The following is a 24,286-nucleotide window of genomic DNA, read 5'->3' on the forward strand; positions in this document are numbered from 1 at the left end:
AGGAGGAACAAGTTTAAGTTAATGTATCAGAGAAATGATTGGAGACATTATTTAAGTTAAAAAAAAATTCAAATTTGAAATTGTGTCAAAACTTACTAGTTAGCAGCACACCTGAAATGTTAGAATGTAATCTATCGATTACTTTGCTTTAGATTGTTTATAGTTCAGTGCTTCTTTGTAAAAGTTGGCACCCCTGTTAATTTTTTTTGCTGCATAATTTCTTGTTAAATTAATTTAGCTCTGTTATTCTGTTTAAATAGACTGTTTAATAATTATGTCAAATATAAAATTAAATCTGGGTAAATTTTAAAGAAAAACCAATTTTGAAACGAAAAGGCAAGTTTGTCGTTAGCCTGAGGCTTTGGACTGTTTCACGTCACCTTTGAGGAATAATAGGCTCTCGCGGGAGGAGAGAATTGTTCCGCGACGCGAACAAGGTGACTGCGTCAAGGCGTTACAGTCAGACGATGGCACTTTACACAACCTACACCATGACTGGCCTCTTCAAGAACTTTGGCAGTTATGGTACGTGCAGTTCTCTGGGAGAAAAAAGGCACATTTTACAAGCTTTGTGATGTGGCACCAAGTAAAAATCTAAAAAGGAAATTTTTGTGCAGTTTGGAAATTTTGAATGGTGCAAGTAACTCTCTTTTCCAACCTCGAAAAGCAGTCTTTGAAACTGCTTCATTTTCATGCTGTACTTTGTGCACGAGTACTCAGTGCCCTGTAATGCTCACTTTTACAGCCTGGAACTGCTACGTATGACATTTTAGATAGAAGGAACAACGGGACATTTATTGGTAAGATTCATAGAGCTGTGAGAGTTATACCCACAGATATTGGTTTTTCAGTTTGAGAAACTACAACGTTCATTACTAAGCAAGTGTTGTAGCAAAACTTCGGCAGCAAGGTAAACCGTAAAACTGATGGCAAGATTTATTTGAGGGAAAATCATCACCAAAATATTCTAATTGGGTGGTGAGATGTCACTGCACGCAGAGGTGTAGCAGCGATGCACAAGAGAAATAGGCAGTGAACCAGAGCATATACTTCAGACTCGCACAATTATTTTTTCTACTAGTAAAGATGTTAACCTAAACTTTCATTTCCTTATGAACACTTTTAATTGATACTGATAGTAAATATGACTTTTGGAGTTTTCAGTGGCACTCAGTACGATTCCTTTAAAATAATTGAAGTAATAATTTTTTAGGCATTTATATTTTTTCTTTGAAATTTTTAGTAAAATAATTTTTTTTTTGTAAACCTTTGTCATGCAATAAATGTTATGTTGCCACAGTAAGACACTGGAATCACATAAATTTATGGATATAATTTTAAAGTCTGTTTACAGGAAATTATTTTAAATATAATATTGCATTTGGTATCCGAGGTGTGGCTATTAAATAACCGGATTGATGTTGCTCCCAGCAAAATGTGAGCATGCCGCAACATGTTTGAACATGACTGTGTCTGATGGTCCTTCCACCACTCTGAGCTCACTAGACAAGATAGCAGATTGCTCAGTTTGACTGTAGCAGTTGATTGAATTAGTCTACACACTAGTGACGTGTCGGAAAAATGCCACGTGGTCAGACGGAGCAACGGGTTAACCTCAAGTTTCTTGTTAAACTAGAGAAAACTGCCACAGAAGCTTATGCAATGTTGAAAGAACTCTACGGGAATGAATGTTTATCCCGCACACAAGTTTTTGATTGGTTTAAACAGTTTAAAGAAGGGCGTGAAATGACCAAAGTTTATCGGCGCCCAGGACGGCCCCCAACGTCAAAAACAGACGAAAACATTGAACAAATTGGTAAATTAATCCGCACTGATTATCGTCTGAGCATCCGAGGGCTTGCTGAAATGACAGGAATCGACAAAGAAAGTGTTGGACAGATTTTGCATGAATGCGGAAGGTATGCGCAAAAAATGGTGCCGAAGCTCCTCACTCCTGAGCAAAAGGAATCAAGACATAACATTTGTACTGACATCCCAAACAACATTGCCACTAATCCAGATTTGTTAGACAGGGTGATTACTTGTGTTGAATCATGGTTTTTTACTTACGATCCAGAAACAAAGAGGCAATCCATGCATTGGAAGAGCACAGGCTCGCCAATGCAAAAAAAGCCAGGATGAACAAATCCAAATTCAAAGCAACGATGATTGTCTTTTTCGACATTCATGGCTTGTCTACGTTCACTGGGTACCCGAGGGTCAGGCGGTCAATCAACATTTCGACGTGAGCGTGTGAGAAGACGAAGACCCAATTTGTGGAAGACCAAGTCCTGGATCCTGGAACATCCACCGTACTCGCCTGACCTTGCCCCGTGACTTTTTTCTATTTCCCAAGGTCAACTCGGCACTAAAGGGAACACAATTTGAAAGTGTGGAAGCGGTTAAAGCAAAAGCGACGGAGGTTCTCCACCAGCTGACAGAAGAGGACTTCCAGCACTGCGTTCAACAAAGGAAACGTCGTATGGAGCAGTGTAGAGATTGCCAAGGGAGTACATCGAAGGCGATAAAACTTCTGCTGTAATTGGTGACGAATAAAAAGTGTTATGACTTCAAACTGGTTAATTTATAGCCATACCTCGTAATAATGGTAAATTCAATTTTGAAAATAAAAAATTTGATGAGCACTCAAATGAAGATGTACAGAAGTATGTGCAGGCGAGGACAGCTCTTACCTTTTGATTTTATTGAAGCTTGTGGTCATTTTTTTTCATAACTTTCTGTTTAAGAAACTGCGTACTTTCAGCACCTAACCATAAATCCTCCCTGTCGTTGTTTAGGCTATCTGCCTAATAGGTGCGACTGGTATTTCAAAGTTTTCTGCTGTTTCAAATTTTGGTAGAAAGATTTTATGAAGTTTCCTTGCCCTTAGTTAGGCAACAAAAATATGAAATGAGGTTTCAGGAGAAGAAGCAAGAACATGTATGTATCAGGATGTGGATGTACATACTTCAGAGTGCCCAACTGAAGAGTTTTTTTTAATGAAGATGTGGTCCAATTGGCACTTTACGTTCTGGCACTGCCGCAAACACAACTGGTAGGAACTTAGAGTCAGTAGTTTTTTTGTCTGTACGTTAAGTTTGTCAGATGTCATGTTCAAGAGTGCTCGATTGGTTCAGTGAATTCATTCCACCTGGCAAACACACAGATTCTTCCAGTGGCCTGGAGTCATGACAACTTGGCCAAGAGCATAACCAACCCAGCATATACACCATCAGTATTCGTGAAGTGAGTGTACTCCAGACCAGAAAAGCTATGATAGTAGGGCTGCACTGCCACATTATGTGTCTGTAATTTGCTCCTCACATTCTAGCCTGTATTTGCCTATCTGACTTGCAGTCTGTCTCTTCAATTTGTTTTCTTTTACACCAATACAGTAAACGTTTAATGTTTAAAAATTCACCTACTGAATGTTTTATAGGGGCATGCAAAGTTTCCGAAGATTGAAATTGAATTGAAGAACTGTGAAACTGTGAAACTGTGAAAATGTGAAACAGTTTCTTGAAGAATATTCAGTTGCGTATCAAAATGTGAGAGGTTTACGAACCAAATCTATTGAATTTCAGGAAAACCTAATTAGTTCACATTTTGATATTATTTGTTTAACAGAAACATGGTTTAACAAAAATAATATAAACTCTCACTATTTTACAGACCGTTATTTAGTTTTTAGAGACGATAGAAACTCACAACTGACAATGAAGAATAGAGGCGGAGGTGTCTTATCTGCCATCAATAAGCATAAATTCTTATCAGTGCATCCTTTGTATGATTACGTTTTCCCCGGCATCGAAGCTGTCTGGTTAAAAATAAAACTAACGCCTACGAAATCATTAATACTTGGTACTATCTACTTACCTCCAGATATCACACCTAATATTTACCGGAGTTATTTTGAAGCCTTAGAAGATAAACTGTTAGTTTGTTGTGATGATATATTGATTCTTGGTGATTTTAATGTGCCTGGCATTGATTGGTCTAATTCTAATCCTGATAACATTATACACTCACATGTCAAATCTAAAGCCAGTTATCTACTGAATTTCACATCCAGTCTTGGTTTATCACAATTTAATTGTACCCAACCAGCTATAAATCTCTTAGATCTGTGTCTTTCTAATCTTCCTCATTGTTTGGTATCACATTCTGCTGATATCCTTATCAAAGAAGATATATTCCATCCCGCTTTAAATATTAACATCATGTTAGAAACATGTCATAACAATATTAATCCCTCTTCTGTGTTCAGAAATTACAAAAAAGGGAATTATCTTGGTCTTTACAACTCTATTAATGACTGTGACTGGTCATACTTTTATAGTTCTACTGATGTTAATAATCTCGTGGATCAACTAACAACTTGTATTTCTGAAAAAAAAGATACTTATATACCTCTTTCTATTAAAAAAAAATCTAAATATCCTCTTTGGTTTTCCAACGAATTAATACGTGCTCTTAAATCTAAAAAACATTTCCACAAGTTGTACAAAAGAAACAATAATCTATTCTACTATGCAAAGTTCTCTCATTTTAGAAAATCTGTGAAATCTCTAATTAAACGCGACAAAATACACTGGACTCAATCGACAAACAACAATATCAAGAAAAACCCTAAAAGTTTCTGGAGATATGTTAAATTAATGAAAGATGGTTATTATGAACAACTTTCTCTTAAAGTAAATGGTGATATATCAAATGATCCGAATGTGATAACGAATGTGTTTGCTCAGTATTTCTCTAGTGTATATGTAACCCCAAATACTTCTCCCCCAATAACTACATCGGTCATGTCTGTTGAGACTATAGCTGTGCCTAAAATTTCTGAAAGTCTAATACTTTGGGCAATTAAGGACTTAAAATCAACTAAATCCACAGGTCCTGATGGCATTCCCAATTTTATTCTTAAAGGCTGTGCCCATCTTTTAGTACCTCTACTTTATCACATTTTTAACACCAGTCTGAAAACGAATATATTTCCCAATAATTGGAAAATAGCAAAAATGATTCCTATTCATAAAAACGGTTCAAAATTAGACGTCTCAAACTATAGGCCAATATCATTACTTAATGGGTTCTCCAAAATTTTTGAAAAAATTATAGCTAAATTTTTAAATTTTCAACTTAGTAATACTCTCACCAATAATCAACATGGTTTCAGGTCTGGTATGTCTACTACCACTAATCTTCTTACCTTTCTTAATCCTGTATATAATATAGTTACTAATAGGGGTCAGGCCGATGCATGTTACTTCGACTTGGCTAAAGCCTTTGATACTGTAAACCATTCCTTACTTCTTATTAAATTATCCCATTTTGGTCTCTGTGGAAACTATATCAATTGGTTCTCAAGCTACCTATCCAACAGAAGTTTTTTTGTATCGATCAACAATCATAGATCTTCTCAGTATAATGCGTGTTCTGGTGTTCCCCAGGGAGGTACTCTTTCAACTCTTCTCTTTAATATATTTATTAATGACATTACACAAGTACTTTGCTACTCTACTGGAATTCTTTTTGCTGATGACCTAAAAATTTATAAAATTATTTATTCCTTAGAGGATTGTGAATTATTACAAGAAGATATTATTAAAGTTAGTAATTGATGTCTAAGAAACTTGGTCAAACTCAACAAAGATAAAACCAAGGTTATATCGTTCACTAGGAAATACCATCCGATTAAATACTCATACAAATTAGCGAATTCTATCATCTCTCAAGCCCACTACACAAAGGATCTCGGTATCATTCTTGATTCAAAACTATATTTCCATAAACATGTAGATTACATATATTCCTATGCACGAAGAACTCTAGCGCTTATAAAATTTATTACTTCTTATGCAACCAACTCAGACTCACTTATCTCTCTTTACATGGCACTTATAAGATCAAAATTAGAATATGGCTCTGTTATCTGGAATGGTAACAACTTAACAGATACTGAAAAAATCGAAAGTATTCAAAATAAAGTTATAGATTTAATTATTACAAGGAACCTCCCACGCCCCAATTGGACACCTCTGGTAGACCGTAGGGCCTATCTTGATGCTCTTTTTGTTCATAATTGTTACATTCATAAATTCAGATGCCCTTATCTTCTTGAAAATACTGCCTTAAGAATTCCTCAATTCAATTCCCGCTTACGCTCTACTCTGTGTACTCTTATTACTAATAATGATATTATTTATAGACTTATAACAAATTACAATAATATATATTTGAATTCCAACAGTGTTTAACTATATATATTCTGATTTATGTCTGTCATAGCTATATTATTTTTCCTTCAACCTCTCTTAACATTTAATAATATGATTTTACCTATATATTTTATGTGTTATGTGTAATGGTTCTTTAACCTTTGTTATTGTGTTTTGTCTGTTTTGTTATTATCACTGCTAGTGTGTGGTACTCTTGCTGTCGTTTGCTGGCCATCTGTAGATGTTTTCCTCCTATGGTACCGACGGAGGTGGGAGTCCATACACTGGTAGTGATAACTGTGTTCCTATATTACATGTAGTGCTCATCACTAAAGTCTACGACTGTTGATGAGCATGTGACAAATTCAAATAAATAAATAAAAATAAAAAAGACAAATTTTCTTACATTATGAAATTGGGAAAATTTAAAAAGTTCAATTTGTAAAAGTTCTGTTTTTTTCTGAGAAAAGACTACAGTAAAAACAAAGATTTAGTGACTTTTTTTGGGGCATAACTAACCCTGCATTATCAGCTTTTTTTTAAAAACATTAACAGAGACAGTAAAATTGTTTAAAATAGTATCGGACAGCTAGAACACTGATACATACATGTCACTAAAACAGCATGCAACACAGGTGTCAAAGTTATGATTTTCAAGCCTACTCAATTCATATAATTCAGATAATTTAGAAATGTGTGAATACTTAAAAACGAATAAGAACAGTTTTATAATCAACTTTGAATACTAACACTTCAAAATAGGGGTGAGCCGATCATGCCGATGCCAGAAATGTGGTACCGATCATGCCGATTTTTTTGACCGATTAGTGCTTTTTTAAGTTGGTTGTAAAATATGCTCCAAATTACTTGAAAAGTATTGCATAAAGATACAAACATGATCACTGTCTGTTGGTAAAAAAAAATTTATGCATGGTGTGTGTTTATATATATATATATATATATATATAATATAATATTATATATATATATAATATATATATATATATATATATATATATATATATATATATATATATATATATATATATATATAAAAGTAATTTGGAGCATATTTTACAACCAACTTAAAAAAGCACTAATCGGTCAAAAAAATCGGCATGATATATTTCACGGCCATGAAATGACATTAAATGTCTCGACAAATTTGTGGTGTTGAAGCCACATGTGGAATTCTCACCACATGAAATTTCGGCTTTGCAAAGGTTGCATCTTGCTTTCCCATCATCACATACAACAGTAAAATGTTTCCAAACAAAGCTGCTTTTCTTTCACATTTACAATCAAAATGCAATATTTAACTGGAAAATATAAACTCCAATTTTTAACTGACTGTCAAAACATTAACAAAATGACTAAACAAAAAACGCGATGAAAATACTGTTGTAAACACGCCAGACAGTCGAGGTCAACTATCGCAGTTGTTACACAATCGATTAGTAATGGATTGTTTTCAATTGAGTCGTCCATATACATACCTGTGTTTTATCACACAATCGTTGCATCATTATTTTAAGACGTCCAAATTTGGAGGGAAAAAAACGTCGCAATATGTTATGGTCCCGCTGTTAGATTCGATCTGCTTTGTGTATGTAGTTTTCCCATATAAAACAATGTATTTTAAAGTTGAATCTATTATTCATTTAGATTTTATCATTTCCGTATTAAACTTACAGAAATACGAAGTTGTCTGATGTGTAAATTTTCTTTTAAAGATATTTTCAAACGTTTTAACCTTTATCGGTTCGTCTTCGCCGCCGCTACGTATCGCATATGAAAATGTAGCCGGTTGGCATTATTCATGTTTAATTATGTTGTTTCCAATGTAGAGCGAGCGCACCTCGTCGAATATCGATATCGATAGGTCGCAGTACGCATGCAACGCGCGCACTCTTTCTCTTGTCGAAATAACTAAATTTAATAACCCGCACTTTGTCGTGGAAAGCGCGTACTACGATGATAGTTCAGAAAAAAACCTGGAAAACGTAGCAAACATATAAACACAACGATAAAAATAAACAAGTATTATGGACAACACAAAGACGAAATGCGTTTTCTTTGTTCTATTTTAAGTTGAAACAAATGTTTTTGTTGCATGACGTATTAAATGGTTTGGTGTGCTTTTGTTTACTCTCATTAAAAAAAAAGGTACTTTTCATGAATATGTTTATTTTTTAAGAATAACTTAACTTAATTTTATTCTACCTGTTGGCACAGCACTCGAACAACGACTGACTAATACATGGCTGCCTTTCTTTCTCAGGAAGAACCATTCTCATGTGATGTAATTCCCAACCTACCACAAAAAAAAACCTCTCAGAAAGCAACCAACCACAACACATTTCATTACAGAACAACTTCCGGTCCTAGCACGTTTCATAGAATTATACTGTAGGAAATGCCAAAGTTCAAGTTTCCCATCATAAGAACACATACAGAAATTGCCAGAACGTCTCAGCAACTGATCACCTGTCTGCCGGCGCCGCTTAGTCATACACCTGTCTCTCATCCTTTCCTTTACCAAAACCGTGCTATCACAAACACACTATGAAAATAAAAATTTAAAAATTGCTATGAAAATTATGTTTAAAAAAAATAAATTCTGCAAAACACACTTACATAAGTAGTAGCCCGGTTAATATTATGAAAATCAGTAAAAAAAAAAGTAGTTAAAAGGCTCTTATAAATACAATAACTATTATAAAAATATTGAAAAAGAAATACAAATGCGAAACTAGGTTGGCATGACAGTAATCAGCTGATATACTGCACTTGCCTCGGTGAGCAGCGCGGTGTGCTCTGTCTCCAGCTGCCTCCTCTTCAGCAGCACAGCCTTCCCGCTGACGGCCGCCACCTGCCTCCTCAGCTCCTTCGTCTCGCCCGCCAGCTCCCGCTCCTCCTCCAGCTTGTCCCGCAGCTTCAGGTTGTCCTGCAGCTCCCGCTCCTGGTCCTGCAACACACGGCCGCCACCTGCCTCCTCAGCTCCTCCGTCTCCCGCTCCTCCTCCAGCTTGTCCCGCAGCTTCAGGTTGTCCTGCAGCTCCCGCTCCTGGTCCTGCAACACACGGCCGCCACCTGCATCCTCAGCTCCTCTGTCTCCCGCTCCTCTTCCAGCTTGTCCCGCAGCTTCAGGTTGTCCTGCAGCTCTCGCTCCCGGTCCTGCAACACACGGCCGCCACCTGCCTCCTCAGCTCCTCCGTCTCCCGCTCCTCCTCTAGCTTGTCCCGCAGCTTCAGGTTGTCCTGCAGCTCCCGCTCCTGGTCCTGCAACACACGGCCGCCACCTGCATCCTCAGCTCCTCTGTCTCCCGCTCCTCCTCCAGCTTGTCCCGCAGCTTCAGGTTGTCCTGCAGCTCCCGCTCCTGGTCCTGCAACACACGGCCGCCACCTGCATCCTCAGCTCCTCTGTCTCCCGCTCCTCCTCCAGCTTGTCCCGCAGCTTCAGGTTGTCCTGCAGCTCCCGCTCCCGGTCCTGCAACACACGGCCGCCACCTGCCTCCTCAGCTCCTCCGTCTCCCGCTCCTCCTCCAGCTTGTCCCGCAGCTTCAGGTTGTCCTGCAGCTCCCGCTCCTGGTCCTGCAACACACGGCCGCCACCTGCATCCTCAGCTCCTCTGTCTCCCGTTCCTCCTCCAGCTTGTCCCGCAGCTTCAGGTTGTCCTGCAGCTCCCGCTCCTGGTCCTGCAACACACGGCCGCCACCTGCATCCTCAGCTCCTCCGTCTCCCGCTCCTCCTCCAGCTTGTCCCGCAGCTTCAGGTTGTCCTGCAGCTCCCGCTACCGGTCCTGCAACACACGGCCGCCAGCTGCCTCCTCAGCTCCTCCGTCTCCCGCTCCTCCTCCAGCTTGTCCCGCAGCTTCAGGTTGTCCTGCAGCTCCCGCTCCTGGTCCTGCAACACACGGCCGCCAGCTGCCTCCTCAGCTCCTCCGTTTCCCGCTCCTCCTCCAGCTTGTCCCGCAGCTTCAGGTTGTCCTGCAGCTCCCGCTCCCGGTCCTGCAACACACGGCCGCCACCTGCCTCCTCAGCTCCTCCGTCTCCCGCTCCTCCTCCAGCTGTCCCGCAGCTTCAGGTTGTCCTGCAGCTCCCGCTCCCGGTCCTGCAACACACGGCCGCCACCTGCCTCCTCAGCTCCTCCGTCTCGTCCGCCAGCTCCCGCTCCTCCTCCAGCTTGTCCCGCAGCTTCAGGTTGTCCTGCAGCTCCCGCTCCTGGTCCTGCAACACACGGCCGCCACCTGCATCCTCAGCTCCTCTGTCTCCCGCTCCTCCTCCAGCTTGTCCCACAGCTTCAGGTTGTCCTGCAGCTCCCGCTCCTGGTCCTGCAACACACGGCCGCCACCTGCATCCTCAGCTCCTCCGTCTCCCGCTCCTCCTCCAGCTTGTCCCGCAGCTTCAGGTTGTCCTGCAGCTCCCGCTACCGGTCCTGCAACACACGGCCGCCAGCTGCCTCCTCAGCTCCTCCGTCTCCCGCTCCTCCTCCAGCTTGTCCCGCAGCTTCAGGTTGTCCTGCAGCTCCCGCTCCTGGTCCTGCAACACACGGCCGCCAGCTGCCTCCTCAGCTCCTCCGTTTCCCGCTCCTCCTCCAGCTTGTCCCGCAGCTTCAGGTTGTCCTGCAGCTCCCGCTCCCGGTCCTGCAACACACGGCCGCCACCTGCCTCCTCAGCTCCTCCGTCTCGCACGCCAGCTCCCGCCTCTCCTCCAGCTTGTCCCGCAGCTTCAGGTTGTCCTGCAGCTCCCGCTCCTGGTCCTGCAACACACGGCCGCCACCTGCATCCTCAGCTCCTCCGTCTCCCGCTCCTCCTCCAGCTTGTCCCGCAGCTTCAGGTTGTCCTGCAGCTCTCGCTCCCGGTCCTGCAACACACGGCCGCCACCTGCCTCCTCAGCTCCTACGTCTCCCGCTCCTCCTCCAGCTTGTCCCGCAGCTTCAGGTTGTCCTGCAGCTCTCGCTCCCGGTCCTGCAACACACGGCCGCCACCTGCCTTCTCAGCTCCTCCGTCTCCCGCTCCTCCTCCAGCTTGTCCCGCAGCTTCAGGTTGTCCTGCAGCTCTCGCTCCCGGTCCTGCAACACACGGCCGCCACCTGCCTCCTCAGCTCCTCCGTCTCCCGCTCCTCCTCTAGCTTGTCCCGCAGCTTCAGGTTGTCCTGCAGCTCTCGCTCCCGGTCCTGCAACACACGGCCGCCACCTGCCTCCTCAGCTCCTCCGTCTCCCGCTCCTCCTCTAGCTTGTCCCGCAGCTTCAGGTTGTCCTGCAGCTCTCGCTCCCGGTCCTGCAACACACGGCCGCCACCTGCCTCCTCAGCTCCTCCGTCTCCCGCTCCTCCTCTAGCTTGTCCCGCAGCTTCAGGTTGTCCTGCAGCTCTCGCTCCCGGTCCTGCAACACACGGCCGCCACCTGCCTCCTCAGCTCCTCCGTCTCCCGCTCCTCCTCTAGCTTGTCCCGCAGCTTCAGGTTGTCCTGCAGCTCTCGCTCCCGGTCCTGCAACACACGGCCGCCACCTGCCTCCTCAGCTCCTCCGTCTCCCGCTCCTCCTCTAGCTTGTCCCGCAGCTTCAGGTTGTCCTGCAGCTCTCGCTCCCGGTCCTGCAACACACGGCCACCACCTGCCTCCTCAGCTCCTCCGTCTCCCGCTCCTCCTCTAGCTTGTCCCGCAGCTTCAGGTTGTCCTGCAGCTCTCGCTCCCGGTCCTGCAACACACGGCCACCACCTGCCTCCTCAGCTCCTCCGTCTCCCGCTCCTCCTCTAGCTTGTCCCGCAGCTTCAGGTTGTCCTGCAGCTCTCGCTCCCGGTCCTGCAACACACGGCCGCCACCTGCCTCCTCAGCTCCTCCGTCTCCCGCTCCTCCTCTAGCTTGTCCCGCAGCTTCAGGTTGTCCTGCAGCTCTCGCTCCCGGTCCTGCAACACACGGCCGCCACCTGCCTCCTCAGCTCCTCCGTCTCCCGCTCCTCCTCTAGCTTGTCCCGCAGCTTCAGGTTGTCCTGCAGCTCTCGCTCCCGGTCCTGCAACACACGGCCGCCACCTGCCTCCTCAGCTCCTCCGTCTCCCGCTCCTCCTCTAGCTTGTCCCGCAGCTTCAGGTTGTCCTGCAGCTCTCGCTCCCGGTCCTGCAACACACGGCCGCCACCTGCCTCCTCAGCTCCTCCGTCTCCCGCTCCTCCTCTAGCTTGTCCCGCAGCTTCAGGTTGTCCTGCAGCTCTCGCTCCCGGTCCTGCAACACACGGCCACCACCTGCCTCCTCAGCTCCTCCGTCTCGCCCGCCAGCTCCCGCTCCTCCTCCAGCTTGTCCCGCAGCTTCAGGTTGTCCTGCAGCTCTCGCTCCCGGTCCTGCAACACACGGCCGCCACCTGCCTCCTCAGCTCCTCCGTCTCGCCCGCCAGCTCCCGCTCCTCCTCCAGCTTGTCCCGCAGCTTCAGGTTGTCCTGCAGCTCTCGCTCCCGGTCCTGCAACACACGGCCACGCAGCTCTTCCGTGGCTTCCATTACACACAGGAACAACTTCCTTGTGCCATATTATCTTTGAAAGATTTGTGCAATGGGAGTGCATGACTTGATGTAAGGTTTTTGGACATACGCCATTGCTAAGAACTTTTTCTATTGAAGAAAAACTAAATAAAAAAAAAATAAAAAAAAAAATACCCAAAAAGACAAAAAAAATAAAACACAAAATTAAGCAAAAAATTGCTGTTGTCAACAAGGATGTAAACACCACAAAATATTCCGTAACAGGAATATGGTCAACAAACAAAGATAAACAAAGAAAAATGTACTAAGAGAAAATTAATACAATTCAGCCCATTAACAAGCATGCCTGTCACTTTCCTGCCATCAGCAATTATCTAATTCTTACATATAGCATGACACATAGAATGTAACTGCTCTAGATAACAACACAAACTGAAATATTTTTGTCAGTACACATTAAATACATGAAAAACGATAATCCTCATCATCACTTGGAAAAATAGGACTTACCCCAAAACATACAGAGATATTTATTGTTACAAACAAAGAGTTTTGTAAAATGACCCAAGATTAACTTAAAAATAATTGTATTATTTATGTTATATGCAGTGATTAAAACTTAACACAATAACAATACAAAAAAAATAAATGAATTTTACTAAATATTTTTTTTTCTTAAATAACTAGAACTACTAATAAATGGTCATTCCGTGTCGTATCAACAATTGTTACAATTTTGGTTTCCTATATTTTAAAAGAAAGTGTATTCTCCCCTCCCCAGCCCACATTTTTCCGAGGAGCAGTTAGTAAATTGCAGCCCTAAATTAAATCAACTTATATTGTTGCAAATTTTGTATTTTTACACCCCAATAATCTTATGTTTTTAGCAAACACTGTTAAATCATCAAGACAGACGTTTGAATATAAATATATACAAGTAACTCGTGAGAGGACTCCAGCACACATAAGGAAAAGCCAGGCGATATCGAAGCTGACTTATTTTATTTTTTTGTGTTACTCTTTTTACTAAGGGTTCATGATTATACTGTGCCTACGGCACACGTTTGAATACAGTATACACCAATAGTCACTTATAAGGCCATTAGACATGGGAACGCTGGGCTGCCACCATTGGGTGCATCACCGGTCCACTCAACTTCTGCCTGCCGAAGATAACAGACATAAACATTTTAATTGTATCAACTGTAAGCATTGTAGAGTATTGGTTCAAGGTTACAATTAAAGAGTAACTCAAACAGTTTTAGATAATCTTGAGTACTGCTTTGTTGTTTTCTCACTTGCAGTACCACCTATTTTGAAATAATGGCTCTTTCCCCAATTATTAAATGGTTTAAGTAACGATTTATTATGTTGTTTCATCATGTTCAGTACATTGGTTAGGTTTGCTGCTACCATTTCAATAACAGCTTTAAGCTTTAAATTCCTTTTAAGAAGTATTCCTGTATTTGCTATATGCTTTATAATCATAATTTACACTATTTCATACTTTTCCAGCTATTCTGACAGTTTTTTCCATTTGTGAATAAGCCTCTATGTAACAGTTTGGCCAGATGCGTAATAATTAGAGAGAGACAAAGAGTTTGAGCCATGAGAAAAAACGTTGAAGTGTCGGATTGTGCCCGTATTTGCTAGTAATTTTTCAAGGTATTTTTGTGATTGGTTGAAAATGATGTCACTAGTTTTCTTCTTGTAAATTTTGCCAGAAACACCTTGCTACGAGGGGTCAGAAATCACATTTTTGCTGTGGTTTTGTAAGGGCTGTGCTGTGATTGGCTGACAGGTCACGCACCTGCAACATCCTTTGGGCATTTGCGGCTACGTAGTCTCGATTCTTAGTCTTTGTCTGAACGAGGTACGTAGGTCGCGTGTCGGGCAGTGACTCACAAAATCATATAGCTACGTAATTATGTGACTTTATAGAGAATTTAGCGTCTGTGGTCCGGGTGCTACCTTGTATCATCAACCTGTTTTCATTTTTCGGAATATTTTTAACTATAAGTTTTAACCACAGTTTGCAGGTGTTAGCCCACAGCAAAGATCAAGTGATCGCGCTATTGTTCCGAGGACAAAGTCTTCTGGCTGTACCGTGAATTCATCTATTACCACGGGACTTAACTACGAACTATCCTTAAATATTCATCTTTCAGTACCGGCGAACAGTAAATTTGTTTGTTCAGAAATCCATGAATAGGTTATGTGTAACATGTTTGTAAATTCTACATGTAATTTTTCTTATGGTTTTATATGTATGTATGTATGTGTGTGTGTCTATATATATATATATATATATATATATATATATATATATATATATATATATATATATATAAGTAGGGGGAGCACGCCGGTTCTGGGACAGTGTCAACAAACGACAGGTGCATGTGTGACAGGTGCATGTGCGACAGGTGTTTTTTCTGACAGGTGTTTTTTGACATGTGTTTTTCTGACAGGTGCATGTGTGACAGGTGTTTTTCTGACAGGTGTTTTCCTGACAGGTGCTTGTCTGGGTTGTGACGTCACGTGGAGGGTGGTTGGATGTATTGATCGTGAGCCAACTTCGGTAGGATCGATATATCTCGTCGGGTAACTTCGGGCGTGTTCGTTGCGGAGGGGGGATGGAGGGTGAGGGGGTGTGTGTGTATGTTTCTAAATGAGGGAGCTAGGTAGCGCTAGTGTCGCGTGCCGGAATTATTTTTACAAGTATAAAAATGTGAGGGGTGGCGACGGTTGGATTCGAACCTTCGTTTCTGGATCGTTAGTCCGTCACTCTAACCACAGGACCACGAGACCATATTGGAGAAAATAATTTCAGATGTTGTATATATGCTTATAAAATATGTTTATTTATTTTTAAAGAGAAGGTATATATATATATTCTTTTATAGTGCTAGTCGGCAAATTTAAAAACGGGCGGCCGCCATGTTTATTTTTTTATAGTGTTAAGCGGTAAATTTAAACGAGGCGCATCGGCTGCTATGCGGCCGCCATGTTTATTTTTTTATAGTGCTAGTCGGCCAATTTAAACAGCGGGAAATTTAAAAAAAAAATTTGTATAGTTTTGGATGCTAGTCGGCCGCCATGTTTATTTTTTTATAGTGCTAGTCGGCCAATTTAAACGGCGGGAAATTTAAAAAAAAAAAATGTATAGTGTTGGCTGCTAGTCGGCCGCCATGTTTTATATTTTTTTTATATTGCTAAGCGGTAAATTTAAAAAAAAACGGGCCGGCCGCCATGTTTATTTCAACATTGGAAAAAATAATAATAATAATTTCGACTGCTAGGAAGTAACCAGAACAGCTAATTTGAAAAAAAAAAAATTAAATAATATTATATATATGTATGACAATCGATTGCTGAAAGTCGCCATCTTGTAGTACAGCATACCAGGCCGCCGTCTTGTAGCATAGCACACCAGGCCGCCATCATCTTGTAGCACAGCATACCAGGCCGCCATCTTTTTTTTCTTTTCCATTTATAGTCATTGTTTTTTTTTTTGCATTTCTCTCAAGTTTGAATATAAAAGAAAGTATTATTTCGTCAGCCACTACTCTATGACTATAGTAGTAGTAGTAGTAGTAGTAGTAGTAGATGCCAAATTTTGAAGGGAAAAAAAAACACACACTGAAGTGTAGCCATGTTTTCTTATAGTACTAGACCAGTATAGTTATAGTATTCTTAATTTGGTGTGTAGCATGTCTGTCTATAATAATAATAATAATAAATAAAAAAGCTATAGTCATTACTTATGCTTATAGCGTGATGATGAAAAATAATATACTTTACGTATTTCAGCGAATTAAAATTTAGGATGGGGGGTGGTGGTGTGTAGTAGGTGAAAAATATTATAGTATGTATGGCGCCACCGGTTGCCGGCTCAAGATTGGGATTGACTAATCGATTGTGAGCCAACTTCGATAGGATTGATAAAAAAAAGTATGCTTATTACGTCACTTGTCATTTAAAAGAAAAGGTATTGTGCATTTATAGGCATTATATATATTTAAAAAAAAAATTAAAATATATGTTTTCCCAAGGGGTGTTGGAGCCGCGTAGACGACGACGATGGCGCGTACTCCCAACGGCCCTTTCGTTCGTCCCCCCCTTGTGTAATTTTTTTTATTTAAATAATGACTCAGACAGCCAGGTGTCCGCATAGGGGACGCCGCTCGCAGAGGGGTGCCGGCTGCAACCGAAGACCGCTTCGAACCCTTCTCCCCCATTGTCAATTTTTTTATTTAAATAATGACTCATACACTGGCAGCTGTCCGCTCGCAGAGGGGTGGCGGCCGCCGCAGCCGAAGAGAACTGTATACAAAATGTAATTTCTTCCAAAGTTAAAATATAAATTTTTTTTTCCCCAACACTTAAAAAAAAAATATTACGTCTATCTGGTGTGTTAGTTACCTGTACCTGCCATTTGATTAATACCAGGTAAAAGTAACTTGTAATAATAATAATAATAATATTTTGCCATAGTCTCGTTTACGTAAATGTTTCTGTTCAACTATAATGTATGTATGTATGTATGTATATATTATTTTTTCACACAGCAGTTTTTTTTTTACGAGTAGCGCATTGCTACAAAAATTATATTAAATAGTACGTTTATTTTTCCAAACAAAAACAGAGTTTTAAACATTAACAGCAGTCTACCATGACCGCATAGTTCTTTACACGTATTACCAATTTTCTGCATACTAAGTTACCAGCCACAAGTAACACATAATGGGTATTGAAATAATGTAGTCAACACAACGATATTACTTAGTTTAAAAAAAATAATTTTATTTTTTACCCCCTCCCCTACCCCGCTGGGCGTCCATTGCCATCAGTTTGGCCACGACTTCGCCGCTAGGCAGAGCCGGCACCTTCTGCTTCGTAGCAGGTAGCCGGACCCCTCTTTGTTCGTCGGCTGTTAGCGGCCGACCCCAGGGACATGTCCCAGAGGGGCCCGCCACCAACAGCAGCGGCGAAGTCTTGGCCGGCGGTGTTGGAGGAGGAGGGGGAGACGACGGCCCTTCCAGCAGGTCTTCTGCGAAGAAGGCCGCCGCAATGTCGGCTGGTATTCTGGTCCCCACACCCTCCTCCACCTCTTCCTTGAAGAAAGAGGCCGCCAACGCTGATGGTATCCTTTCCATTTGTCTTGGGGTTGGGGAGATCTGTAGAACGTCACACAAATTTCAGGCATCCTATCAAGAGGACGATTTATATAAATGTAAAAAAAAAAAAAAAAAAAAAAAAAAAAAAACAAAAAAAAAACAGGGGAATATTTTATTTTTACGTTAAATCAGGATAGATTGCATATACTTTGAGAGGCAACTTGAAACAAACTTTTATTTTTACGTTAAATCATGATAGATTGAATAATATGCAAGCTAACAGGGTAACAGGGAATATATTTTTTTTCAAAAACATCTCTACACATTTTCTTTAACATACCGACGGTTTTTCTCTCCACACGCATAATGGAAAGTATCATGGCGCGGCGCGGTGGGGGGAGGTGAACACACCCCTCTCGGGATAAGTTTTTTTCTTTTGTGTGTGGGGGGAGGCGGAAGAAGCGCTGTTGTTTGCCTTCAACCCCCACACACACACACACATATATATACACGCTTGAAAACCCTCCGAGCAGGGGAGGAGTGGTGAGCGCTGTTGTGTTCCTGCAACCACTGTTCGGAGGTTACGTCAGCAGTGTTCGTCTCACTGGTGAACGTAATCAGAGGGAAAAAAAAAATGGAAATATGTACAATGATTAGGAAGGATCAGGCGAGGCACGAGTTTTAAAAGGACACAGATCTTTATGCCCCCAAGGTAATGTGCTGACACCGTCTTCAGAAAGCCAACTCTTATAGTCTCCTGAAGACAGTGCTACCTTGTTCACTCGCTCCGTAAACACGGCGTGGCCTCGCGAACGGAAATGGTATTGACTGCCTAGAATCCGTGAATTTTTAAGCAAGCAATCCAGGTAATGAGGGAACAGAAGTGATCGGATTACTTTGGCCTTAACTCCTTTCGCTTTACGCATACAAGAACCATCCTCCATCTTGTATGCGTAGAGTTTCGGGCGAAGACCCACGTATTCCGTAATGACCTTGCCAGCGGCTTCATCTTTCATCACCCCTGTTACACCCTTGTTGACTAAGGGGAAGCGTTGATCATTACCTGGCGCATAATTTGACGTGTCGAAACGTGAAGCTAAGTCGGGTCGAATGGAATCGTAAACGTTATCACACTGAACGTGGTAAATTAACGAATCAGTGTCCGAGTACAAGAGATGCAGAGACTGTGGAGGGAATTTTTTTTGCATGTAGTTATAATGAAAGTCGTATAAAATCAATTTTGACAAATCTAAAATGGCGACACCCGTGTACAAAGGTTTATCGAAGGTTATCGAACCTTTCTGCAACTCTATGAGAACTAGATTTTCATCGACGATTTGCCGACCCTTGAATGTCGGACGACCAATCAGCTCGGCTGCCCCATAAATACTTTCGTAACACGAAGCGATGCGAATGTCTCTGTGTCTTCTAGAATCTTCTAAACTTTTCCCGTAAACAGCATTCGATAGTAACTTAAAAAACGATTTTTCGAAGGGATTTGCAGCCTGGGCACGACGCTCAGCATTAAAGGTTATGTAATCTTTCATCCAGGCCGCCTGTTCAAACCGCAGCACGCGGTGAACCTGGCCGATGACCGCCCCATACCGAACGTAGTGCCGCAGTGTTTTAGCATGAACAACATAATTATTACGCGGCGCGAGAGTTAACAATAATTTACTCATTCGCCCGTTTGGCGGTACGCCATTCACAGGGGCCAGAAGCAGATCTGATAGGCGGTCGTGACAATCATCGGGAAAGGTCAAATCCACTTCTGCGAAATATGACGTATCGCCATCTATGTCAATGGCGTTGAAATCCCAACTCGCATACTCATCCTTGGGAACCCACTCAAATTTGCCCACGGGAAGTTTATCTAACATTGTGTGAGCATACAAAGCGTTTACATCGAAATAGCAGATGTACGAAGACGGAAGGCTCGGGTTGTGAGTGGACATGTGAACATTATTGGCTTTCGCGTGACGTCGACTAACGTTTGTTATACCTCCACGAACGGCTGACTCTAGGAAGAGGTATATATCCGGGTCGGTTATCAGCTCAAGACGCGCACCGGTTTTAAATAAAAGTGCATCCCATGCGAGCGAGGGAGCGGTAATGTAATGGGCAGGATCTAATGAATAATATTGTAAGCAAACGAAACGAAACGACTCGAATATGTCGGCCAGCAAACAAGTATCCACCTTAAGATAACTAAGTGCGTACTCTTTCAATGTGGCACAATTGAAGACGTCCCAAGCCTTTTGAGCGTGAGTATAGTCCAGATCACTCACGTCCGTGCCACTCATTACGTTATGGAACGCTTCCTTAGGGGGTAGCGAGGCAGTCTGCAATTGTTCACTAGATTTAACAAAATCATAGGGAAACACACCTTTACGAGTAGCTAACTGAAACTGTGCGTCATCTGGAAACATTGAACGGGTGACTTTCAATTCATCTGGCGTGAGATTGCCAGCGAGAGTTTCCAGAGATGAATTTAAAAAGTTAAGTGAATCTATGAATCTAAGACGCACAGCGCGCATGCCTCCTTGCGCATTATCTGAAATTGGTATGTATTTTGTAATGCACTTGTAGCTCTCCATTGTAACTCCAAGGACTTTGACACTGCCGGGGTTCTCCACAACGAAGGAACCGTCTGGCTGTGCAATCCGCCGCGAAACTAAATGTTGCATTAAAAAGTGGGCATCGTAATTTTGTAAATTATGAAAAACCGCGACGAGTTGATTCTTTTGCATCCTGAAAGCCAGGTTGCATTTAGAATGGGCATAACCACGTATTTCACCAGTAAAATGGCAGTGATCGAGCACCGTCTGCCCAGCCAATACCTTCTGACAGATATGGCAATGTGTTTGACTTGCAAGCCTTGCAGAGACGGCCGGGGTCGGTGTCTTAATAGTAATGGTCTTTGAATAAATATCGCAAACCCACTGTGTCATTGAAACTAATTCTGCGATCATTTCAGCAATACAATTATCACCCTCGAATTGCACATACTTGGTCAAAGAGCTATCGTAGCCACATACTAACAAAATGCTACATGCATAAGGCACGTGTTCGTTTACCCGCGTAGTGCTAGAAGACTCGTCACCGGGCAAACAGGTGGAGAAAGGCTTCAGGTAACACTCGGTGTCACAGTACGCAATAAAGCCTAGGCGGTCCTGTTTTGCAAAGTTTGTAAATTGCAAATACTTGTTCTCTTCTGTAGGGAAACAGGTCCGCACTGCTTGATGCTGGCTGCAGAGAACATTGTGTGAATTTAATCTGTCTTCGCTTGTAAAATACTGAAGACAGCGCTCGCAAATCCATTTCTTATTTTGCGTCTTGGACAATTGTGAATGCAATAATCTGGACATTGATTTTATGTAAACAAAATGTAGGTGCTCTGTCGCGCCACTCGAACGAATCGCCAGTATATTTACATGTCTCTCTCTTCGCTCAGAGGATACGCGAAGAGGCTGGATCGAGGATTCAGATTTGCCACTAAAACATTCGTCAACGATATTCCCCTTAGAATCTACGCAAGCGTAAACATTAATGGAAATATCATTGTTCCTCTCAAATGTTTTAATCTGATGCAGAGTGGAGGGAAACGTCAAGCCATTCGTATTAAAATACACGAGTGGATTTGGATACGAAGTGGCTCGAGAAACATTGCCTTCCACCGTCGACACACCTGCCATGACGGCATACAGGAAACAGTGCTGCTCGGGACACTCAATGTTAACACAAGCTTTCCTATTGTACAAAAACGCCGGCAATTTCGTGTGCGCTGCGCCAACCGTGAAAACTCTATAGCTTGAAACATGTACATCCATGTTAATCAATCTTTTTAGAGCCCAGCCACTGCCACGCGCACCGAAATCACTAACGTGTTTATTGATTTCCGGAATGAATGTTGAATCGTAGATTTCCCCTACCTCATCAGAGTGCAGTATCGCGGTTGAGTGAGTTGTGAAATGAAAAGTTTCACTCTCGTTTCCCTCCGCAGATTCCTTAACAAATGAAGCCGAGAGTGAAACGTAAACTTTAAAGGGGCGAATTAATTCGTTAGTTAAGTCCAGAAAGGGAACCCTACATCTCTGTAGAAACCGGTCCAAGTCTGGATCGACATTTTCAATATCATTTCCAATTCGAAAGTCCACTATCTTGTTAGCAAATGCAGTGTTCAAGGTAACACCCTCCAGGCGAGGCAAGACGTCGGGCCCCTGCGCCAACTTAACCCCTGACACCCGCCCACCATCGCGAGAGTCAGGGATAGAAGGCCCAGCTTCATTAAGACGGAGTCGCTTTGCCTCCGGGGAAGAAGAACGGGAAGACATATTAAGAGAAAAGAGATAGAAAATAAAGAGAGAGAGAGAGAGAGAGAGAGAGAGAGAGAGAGAGAAAGAGGGAGAGGGAAATTACGTTCAACAGTGAGCACAAAGCTAAAACAAAAAGAAAAGAATAAAATTTAGTAGACGTAGTTATGGAGTATGGGTTTGACATAATAATTTTAAATTAATTTTATTTCTTCAGAAAACTATGATAGATTGTACACGAAATCTCCCATCCGTTTGCAAGATTTTAAAATAAATTTTTTTTAGAGAATATCTCTAGATGTAAATATTTTCTAAAAAAAAAACATTTACGTATTAATGAAGTAGGAAACGTTAATAAATTATAGATGGTAAATGCGAAAACATTGTGTGGTAGTAAAAGGTGAAGAAAGTTGAAGTTTAATATTATTTTCATGTTAAATGAAAAAAAAGAATATTTCCATTCAAAATGATAATAATATCATCCTAACATTACAAACAGCTTAGTAATATATTATTTTCACGTTAAATGAAAAAAAGAATATTTCCATTCAAGATGATAATAATATCATCCTAACATTTCAAACAGCTTAGTAAATACATTTACAGTAAATTGTATCTATCTATCTTACCTTTGCTGGAAAAAACAGGAGGCGCAGCTCTGCTCGTCGAGGTAGCAGCAGTGCGGCGGCAACAGCAGTGCGGCAACTGATCAGAGACTGTGGCCCCTCACAGTCTGTGGCGTTTATATATTTAACTAATGTGGCAAGATGGCTGCCAGCGTTTTTTTTTTTTACTCTGGGAACCCCTCACGCCGCAGCGCGTTGCGTCTGGTAATTTTTTTTTACAACTTACCACCCCTCCCTCCAGACGGATCTCACTCCAGTAACACAATGAACAGGCTAGTATTCAAATAATATAACAAGTAATAACATTTACAGTTTTTATTCAAAAGTCACTCTTCAAACCACTCCTCATACAATAAATAAATTATACACATAACAAATTACATGAAGAGTTTTTTCACAAAACGACGTATTAAATAAAAAAAAATAATTTATGACTCTTTAATCAGAGTCCAAAATTACTTATAAAACTGTTCATATTATACCACACTTATATGTATTTAAATTATAACAATAAAATTACATTGAAACGTTTTTTTCACAAAACGACGTATTAATTTAAAAAAATATTATGACTCTTTAATCAGAGTCCAAAATTACTTATAAAACTGTTCATAATAGACCACACTTATATGTGTTTTAAATTACAACAATAAAATTACATTGAAACGTTTTTTCACAAAACGACGTATTAAATTAAAAAATATATATTATGACTCTTTAATCAGAGTCCAAAATTACTTATAAAACTGTTCATAATAGACCACACTTATGTGTGTTTTAAATTACAACAAATAATTGATATGAAGAGGTTTTTTCCACAAAACAACGTATTAAATTAATAAAGCACAAGTCATAAAACTTACAGTTTGTTATACATTTCTATGAGTACAGTACGTAGGGCTATTTTGGCATTGCTTAGGTCTTTTTTGTGCTGGTTCTGCTGAACGTTGTGATCACCATCTTGACTGACGGGTCCCAGATGGCTGAGGTCTCGGGTTCGAGTCTTGCGCGGTGCATACGTTGCGGGCGCTCTCCGCTGACATTTCTTGCGCGCTGGTTTCGCAGGCTCGATGATAGCTGATGCACAGTCGGGTGAATGCAGTTCTGGAATTTGCAAGGCGTGATTGTAGACTTCGTCGACACTGCAAGGCAATGGCGTGTCTTTTCGCATGTAATTAACTGCACAACATCCGTACGAATTGCACTGATTAACTTCCAGGGGTAAATCGTTAGTGTCCGGGTTTATAATCTGAACAGTGTGAAAGTGACCGTCACAACTCTCCACATAGTTCTTCAGGATGCCATTATTCCAGATTGAGTACTCCACCATTGATAAACCACGAGACAGGTTTTCATAATGGTTACCCGGATTAAACGACATGTTTACTCGACCGAGGCTCACTCCACACTGAGCTGAGACTCTGTTTGTCTTTTAGCAATTATATGTATGGCTTCCATAAATAAACTTGCAATGTATTCACAGAGGGTGTTACAACACGCTGACTCACAACAGTTCATGGTTTATTTATTTTATTTTTTTA

General features: G+C 41.7%; 1 protein-coding gene across 1 annotated transcript in view; it reads right to left on the reverse strand.

Annotated features, from left to right (window-relative positions):
- LOC134531661 (DNA repair protein RAD50-like) overlaps positions 1–24,286 on the reverse strand; it is a 280,275-nt gene that overhangs the window by 23,889 nt on the left and 232,100 nt on the right. The window contains exon 23 of the mRNA XM_063367439.1: positions 9,013–9,186. Within this exon, the coding sequence (XP_063223509.1) occupies positions 9,013–9,186 (174 nt within the window). The remainder of the gene's footprint in view (positions 1–9,012; positions 9,187–24,286) is intronic.

Source organism: Bacillus rossius, chromosome 5, assembly GCF_032445375.1.
Source record: "Bacillus rossius redtenbacheri isolate Brsri chromosome 5, Brsri_v3, whole genome shotgun sequence".
Classification (NCBI taxonomy): Eukaryota; Metazoa; Arthropoda; class Insecta; order Phasmatodea; family Bacillidae; genus Bacillus; species Bacillus rossius.